We start from the raw sequence: 7,643 nt of genomic DNA, 5'->3' as shown, positions 1-7,643 counted from the left end.
GGGTTGCATCCGCCAAGGCGTGGGGTCGGAAAGGTCACAGGCGGGCCGGGAGATGGAGTGGCCCAAGGCGCGCGGGAGCGGGGCGCACCTCCTTCCGCTCCCCCCTCCCACTTCCAGCATCTGGGCGCGGCTCGGGGGTCGCGCTCCGCCGTTCACGGCGCCCGCAGTCCCGGGAAAGGCCGGGCTGCGGAGACCAGCAACGGAAAGAACCCCAACACTGCCCTTTCGGCACAAGCGCGCCCGGCCGCCGCCGCCCGCGTCCCCGCTCGCCCACCCCCGGCGCGCGTCCCCCAACGGGCCCCGGGTCGTCCAGGCCGCCGCGGCGCGCTGGGCCCACAAAGCCCCCGGCCGGACGCCCAGGCCCGGACGCGCGGAGCCAGGGCGGGGCGGGGCGGGGCGGGGCGCGCCGGCCGGGCCGGGCCGGGGGTGTCGGATGTCACACCCCGGCGCACACCTCGGCCGGGGGGCGGGGGAGCGAACCACTGAGATGCGGAGACCTCCCCGGTCCTAGAGCGGAGCAGGAAGTGTCCCAGGGGAGGGAGCCGGAGGGCTCCGGCCTTTCCTTTCCTGCGCGTCCGGCGGGCTCCGCGGCGGCCAGGCTCGCGCGGCCCGCCACCGGGGACGCGCCGCGGGGGTGAGTGCGGCCTGGGCGGCCCGGCTACTCGCGCACCCCAGCCCCGCGCGCACGGCTCCCCGCGCGCCCCGGCTGTCCGCGCTCCCCGGCCGCCCTGCCCCGAGCCGTGCGGCGGGGACGGTGCGGGCGGGGCCGTAAGGCGACACAAATGCTGTTTTGCAGGCGCCTCCATTTGCTCCCACCTCTCCACTACCGAGCGCAGCCGCGGTTTTCTGAATGAGCCGGGGACGGCGTCGGCCCCTGCGAGGAACCGGCCGGCCTCAGGAGGGACGCCCGGGGGAGCGGGCTGGAAGGATGCGGAGCTGCTGCCGTAGACTTCCGCCGCAGCAGGAGGGACTCGAGTTGGGCGCTTGGCAGGAGTTCCGAGCGGTGAGGTGAGCAGCCGGGAGCTGGCGGGATTGCGGTCTGGCGGGGAGGCGGCGAAGAAAGCTGGCCCCTGCGCCTGGCCTGGCCTGCGGTCCTCCTTCCTCGCCGCTGCTCCCGCGGAGTCCTCCCGGAGCTGCTTTCCGCACGCCCCGCCCCTCCGGCAGTGCCCCGGGGACGAAAGTGAGTTCATTAATCAGGCATCTTCTCCGAGCCGCCTGCGTGCCGGGTGCCCTGTTGACAAAAAGGGCCCCGGCTGTGCGCTTGAGGGTGCCCCGTAGCATCCTGAGCGGTGAAGGTGGGGCACGAGTCTGGGGCAGCCCTGAGCGCTCTAGAGGCCCTGCAGCTGTGGGATGGCCGAGCTCCTGGGAGGTGGGGGCAATTCGGGCTAGGCTGGTGCTCCAGTGGCTGGCGTACACACCCTCAGAGCCCTTCGGTGTCCTACTCTGTTCTTACGTGAAGCCAAGAGGTCCAGAGCCTGGAGTCTGGTGGCAGGTCAGGGGCCTTTGCTGTTACTGTGGCCTCGCATGCTGTTGTGCGAAGCGTGGGTGAGGGGTAGCCTTATGCAGTCTGCTGTCCAAGCGTGGCAGAAGCCTGAGGATGAGGGAAGGGGCTATGGGCCTCATGCACCCTTCACTTTCCTGGAGTCCCCCAGTCTAGAGTAGCCTTGGCTGCTCTCGGATGTCCCTGGAGAGGTGTGGGGGCTCCCCGGAATCCCTGTGCCTGAGGAAGCTGGGAGCTGTGTGCTGTCGCCTTCACCATTTGGGGTTTGGGGATGACATGGGGGTGAGGAGCACAGGCTGATAGGCAGCACTGCTGTTTCTTTCTTTTTTTTTTTTTTGAATATTTTATTTTTATTTACTTGACAGAGAGAGATCACAAGTAGGCAGAGAGGCAGGCAGAGAGAGGAAGGGAAGCAGGCTCCCTGCTGAGCAAAGAGCCCGATGCGGGGCTCGATCCCAGGACCCTGAGATCATGACCTGAGCTGAAGGCAGAGGCTTTAACCCACTGAGCCACTCAGGCGCCCCAGCACTGCTGTTTCTAAATACACAGTTATTTTCTCTGGTTACACGCAGGATGTGGCTGCATCTCTCGTCTGCTGTCTTGGGGGCTGTCTGCTTCATCCTCTCCACGCTGCTGGTTGGGACTCTGGCAGGTCCAGCACCGGTCCTTGGCCCTGGCCAGACATGGGGTTGACTTCTGGTCCTGGGTCTGCTATGAAGGCTCTTCCCAGGAATGTCTCTCTTTGTCTTTCCAGCTCTTTTTGCAAAGGTCTCAAGGGCAAGGACGGCGACTTTGGCTCCAAAGCCTCAAGATAGCGTCTTGCTTGGCGTGTGCGTCTCAGGTCCTGTCCAGGAGAACCTGGCTCCTGAAGGTACCACAGCACCTTCACTCCATCTGTCTCCTGCCTGTGGTCCATCCATGATTCTGGTTGCTTGAAACACTGGTGTCCTGTCCTGCTAGCGCTTTTCTTCCAGACTCCCCATCCCCCGCCCCCGCCTCGCGTGTCTGGTCACCGGCTAGAGGAATCACATGATGGTGCTGTTGAGGGGCAGAGGGTGGTACTTCCCTCTCCCACCTTGTGTAAGGAACAGCCATGCTGACCCCTCTCCCATGTCCCAGAACTCCTCCTGAGGGCTGGTCTCTGGGGGCTTTGCCACACTCCCCTTCACCACCCCCAAAAACCTACCACAGGAGACCAGAACATTGAAGCCAGTGATTTCTGTTTGGAAATAGGGTCGTCTTCTGCTGCTGACCCCCATCAAATCCCATCATGCCCACAGCCCTGTGCCCCCGAGTCTTGGCTCCAAAGGAAAGTGAGGAACCCAGGAAAATGAGGAGCCCACCGGGAGAGAACCCTAGCCCCCAGGGGGAGCTTCCCAGCCCTGAGTCCTCCCGCCGCCTCTTCCGCCGCTTCCGCTACCAGGAGGCTGCGGGCCCCCGGGAGGCCCTGCACCGCCTCTGGGACCTGTGCCGGGGCTGGCTGCGGCCGGAGAGGCACACCAAGGAGCAGATCCTGGAGCTGCTGGTGCTGGAGCAGTTTCTGGCCATCCTACCCCGGGAGATCCAGGGCTGGGTGCGGGCCCAGGAGCCCGAGAGTGGTGACCAGGCTGTGGCAGCCGTGGAGGCGCTGGAGCGGGAGCCAGGGAGACCCTGGCAGTGGGTGAGCAGGGGGTGCTACGCCAGGCTAGTGGGTGTTGGGGGGTTGCTGGGTGGGAGAGGCAAGGAGCGGGTCTAGACGACATTTGTGGAGAGGGGCAGCCGTGTCCTTGGATGTTCAGCAGTATTACATGTTCTCTGGCCAGGGGTGAGAAACTATGGAGCTCCAGGCTTCAGTGAGGCTCAGGTTGGAGTTCGGTTTCCTCAGAAAATGGGTTCTGTGACTTGTGACCTCACAGCCCTGTAGAAGGCCCTGTCTGAGCCTCTAGCGCTTCACCAGGAGGGTGTTCAGCAGGTCCAGGGATGGGTGGTATCGGTCCAGTCTCTGGCCGCCAGCTCTCTCCTGGCCGGGGACCTCTCCACCTGGCCCTGAAAAACCCTCTCTGGAACTGAAGCTCAAGCACTGTGAAGACCCCGTGGTGATCGAGGATGGGGACAGCCCTCCAGACCAGGAGCAGGAGCGGCTGCCAGCAGAAGCCCAGAGCGACCTTGCCAAGAGCCAGGACACGCAGTCTGTGGCCCTGGCGCCAGGCCCCGGGCTCCCGAGCAGACCACCAGGCCAGCTCAGTGGGGATCCAGGTACTGCCAAGGGGGTGGGGGAGGGGCATGCATACCCCACCGTGTCTGTATTTTCTCCTCCTCTGCTGAAGAGCCATGAACTATGTTGGGGATCTGGGTCCTTTCCTAAAGTGATTCATTTAGAATCTGATGAGCATGTCTGTCCTCTTCACTGTGTTAGGCCCTCCCAGGGGGACCACTGCCCATCTCTTGGAGGGCGCATTTCTGGATCTTGTAGGCTTGGGGGCCAGCCAGGCAACATCACCCAGCAGGGCCTGTGTGGGCAGCTGTGCGCAGCCATGCCTTGTCTCCCTGAACCGCTCTTTCCTCAGCTACAGAACAGCTGCCCTCGGGATGTGTCATAGGAAATATAAAATTTGCCTCACAGGGAACGGGCTGGTGTTTTCAGGGTGCAGGGCCTGGGTGTCACCTAGGTGCATTTGGCTCTCTGTGGGAAGAGCGCCCATGGCTGGAGGCAGGTGGTTTTGACAGCTTTGAATCCTCGAGCTCTGACCTAGGGCATAATCCAAGTCCCGATTTCCAGTGAAATCTAGAGACATTTTTTAAGAGACATCTGCACAATTAGGAACTATATGGCTTTTACTGGAGGCGCATCCCCAGTAACAAATCAAGCACCCTTCCTGGGTTTGTTGAGGATTGAAGGATGAGACTCACAGAATGCTGAGAGCAGGGACCCGAGCTGCCCATGATCATCACGGGAGTTGAGTGCCTTCAGGGTGAGGGAGGTGATATCCACGATGGGAGGGTCGGTTTGGGAGGACTTGCCACATTGTCCTGTAATTACAGCTGGAGAAAGCCAGGAGTGCATGCTTGTGATTCACACAAGTGGTCCTTTGTAATGTAGTAAGGTTTTTAGTTTCCAAAAAAAAATCTTAAATTTCTCTCAGTGTGTAATTAATCTGCCTTCTGTGTAAGGTTTCATTTTTCTTTTTTAACATCAGGGCTGCTGGCCATTGGGGCTTGCTGGGGCTTCTGTGACCAAGCACCATCCACTGGGCAGTTCACACAACAGAAACGCATATTCTCACAGTTCTGGGGGGCCAGTACCCTCCATCAGGGCATGGGTGTGTGGCTTTCTCAAGAGGCTCCTCTCTGTGGCTTGTAGGCTCCTCCCTGTGTCTTCACAGAGTTGTCTCTGAATGTCCATCTGTGTCCTATCCCTTTTGATCAGGACACGAGTCACTGGATCGGGACCCACCCATGGGACTTCACTGTAGCTCAGTTACCCCTTGGAAGACCTCATCTCCAAGTGCAGTCATACTCTGAAGTTACACGTTCATGATTGGTCACTGGGGGATGAACCTCCAGTAGAAGCCATATAGGTTCTAGTCTTGCTGGTCTTTCTAGAAAGGTAGATTTTGTTGGAGACCGAGAGCTCTCCAGTGATTCTCATGGCGTCCCTGTACTCCTTTCTCTTGCGGACGAGTGAGGGAGGGCTGTAGTTAACCTGGAAGGAAGCACGTGTGAAACTGGAAATACAACGGTCCTCCCACATCCGAGCCCACGCAGCCTGCACTTGGGCCACTGGGGCGGTCACCTGTCACTGCTCTTGAGCTCTCCCTGTCTCACCCTCATTGTGTTGGAGGCTGGTATCCCAGACCTGCAAGGGGAGGCACACCGGATGCTGGTATCAGCTTGGATGGGAGGGATTCAGCATGTGAGGTAGGCTTCTCCTGGATTTGTTCTGACCCTGCAGATGCCGGCTTTCCAAGTCTTCCTTTGCGGAAGAAGCAGATTTCAAAACAACTCGTTTTTCAGGGTGGCCCCGCAGGCCAGGCGTGTGGCTCACCATCTGCAGTGCGGTTTGGTGTAGGCAGGAGAGGGGTCCTCCTGCAGCTGAGCGGAGGGGTTGGCCAGGCTGCTGGTGGGCCACGCTGCCGTGCCTGCTAGCCCTTAAAGCACTTGGCCCACGGCTCTGCTGGGAGCTGCTAGTGGTTGGTAGCCATCTTTCTTCCGGAGCTGTGTGATTTCTCAACTTGTAAATAAGTGACCACGGGTCGCGCAGTGATGTTCGTTGCTGGCAGCTCTTAGGGACATCTCGATGCCGTAGAGCTTAAACCTTTATTTTCCCGGTATTGGGTCTCTCGACCTGTGGGAGGCAGCGGAGTGTGTTGAGTAATATATTGTTGAATCTCGAATAGGTAGATGGTCCTCCTGATGCAGATAGAACGGTGTGTGTTCACTGTACTGGGAGGGACAGCAAACAAGAAGAGAAAGTAGGCGTCACTCATGCACGGAAAGCTGCCTTGAACCCAGGCATGCCCTCCCTGCTCAGGCCTCTCCTGGCTACATCGGAAAGCACAGTGACAAAGATTCCTGTGGTTTGCAGTACTCTTCATGTGCATTGTCTTGTACTCCCCCTTCCTGTGGATGAGGAAGGAGACGCGCTTTCCCTGTCTTTCAGTTCTGCAAGACACCCCCCTTCTTCAGGAAGCAAGTCTGAGGGATACACAGCCCGTGACGGAACTCCAGCTACCCCTGGTGAGTGACTTTTTCCAGAGCCCTTGAACTCCACAGTGCTGCCCCTCCCTTCCCCCACCGCACTATGTGAGCAGAGACAGCCTCAGGTTAATGTATGCCATCCTCTGGACACTTTAGGGTCCCCCTGGGAAAGATGGGGGAACCTCACAGCATATCCGTTTCTGTCCTAATCATCACAGTGATTATATTCCAGAAGTGTTAGGAGATGAGGGGAGAAGGCACATGTCATTTCAGTACTGTACACAGCCAGGCACACTCATCAGGACTTTTCGTGGTATGTTCCCATGTGATACTACGCACAGCCAAGCAAGGAGTCCTTGCTCATGTGCCCCGGTGCAATAGAGAGCCCGTCCGATAGGGGTCTCCGTCCCTTCTTTCCTGCCGTTTTGCTGCCAAATGGCTGCAGCTGCTCATCATGCCTCCTCCATTTTCCTGACACGTTCCCTGCCTGGCAGCCAATATGGTCTTGCCCCATCGAGAAGTGGGTGATGTGAGGTGTGGACCTGGCAGATAGAGGACTGTCTGGTGGTCCCAGGTATGCCTCAGCACCATGCATCCTGCAGGACTTGGGACCTGGGAGTGGGGTCGGCTCACGGTGGGGAGGAGCTGGCAGGTATGTGGCTTGGGATGTGTGTCTTCCCTTTCAAGCGGTATCCAAGGGCTCTTGTGTGCAACGTGCACTCCCATATCACCGATGTCCTGTGACAGTTGTGGAACAGACTGACCCAGAGGTAAAATGCCCAGTTTTTACTAAAGATAGAGATGTTTGACTGGTACGACATGCAGAGAAGCACTGTGAGCTCAGAGTCCGATGAGCCTGGTATCCTTCTGAGTCTCCACGTCCTCCTCTACAACGGGAAGATGGATTTCGGTGAGTCAGTACCATCTTGTCACTCCCCTGAAGACAGTTTCTGCTCAGTGCACTGGAAGTCACCATCACAGAGGTCTTATTTTTTCAGAATCATTTTGAAATTTTTAAATTTTTAATTGTGGTAAAATACATACTACATAAAATTTACCATCTTAACTATTTTTAATGTACAGCAGTGTCTTTAAGGGCTCAGGGAGTGTAGGTATGTTCACACCACTGTGCAGACAGCCTCCAGAACTTTCTTATCTTCCGAAGTGGAAACCCCTTGCTGGTTAGGATGTTAGGATATAACTCCCCTCTCTCCCACACCCCCAGCAAAATGGCTGCTCTGCCTCCTTTGTGAATTTGGCTACTCCCTATAGTTCATGTAAGTGCAGTTACACCTTTACAGCATTTGTGTCTTCATGACTGGCTTGTTACACACAGTGTGGTGTCCTCAGGGTTCCGTCACACTTTTCTGTGGTGGGCTTTCCTTCCTTTCTGAGGCTGGATAAGATTGAACAGCGTGTATGTGATACATTCTGGTCAGCTGGGTAATACTGCACGGCACGTGTG

General features: G+C 58.3%; 1 protein-coding gene across 2 annotated transcripts in view; it reads left to right on the top strand.

Annotated features, from left to right (window-relative positions):
• The first annotated feature begins 893 nt into the window (after positions 1–893).
• The window catches only part of ZNF496 (zinc finger protein 496), a 30,173-nt gene continuing 23,423 nt past the window's right edge, over positions 894–7,643 (top strand). Inside the window, exons 1-5 of one of the 2 annotated variants that reach the window (XM_032335160.1) lie at positions 894–1,008; positions 2,256–2,372; positions 2,782–3,161; positions 3,553–3,736; positions 6,141–6,217. In XM_032335160.1, the coding sequence (XP_032191051.1) occupies positions 2,832–3,161; positions 3,553–3,736; positions 6,141–6,217 (591 nt within the window). In that variant the 5' untranslated portion in view covers positions 894–1,008; positions 2,256–2,372; positions 2,782–2,831. Of the gene's footprint in view, positions 1,009–2,255; positions 2,373–2,734; positions 3,162–3,552; positions 3,737–6,140; positions 6,218–7,643 lie in introns of both variants that reach the window. The other variant, XM_032335159.1, reaches the window with a different exon arrangement.

Source organism: Mustela erminea, chromosome 3, assembly GCF_009829155.1.
Source record: "Mustela erminea isolate mMusErm1 chromosome 3, mMusErm1.Pri, whole genome shotgun sequence".
Lineage (NCBI taxonomy): Eukaryota > Metazoa > Chordata > Mammalia > Carnivora > Mustelidae > Mustela > Mustela erminea.
This window is presented reverse-complemented; position numbering and strand designations above follow the sequence as displayed.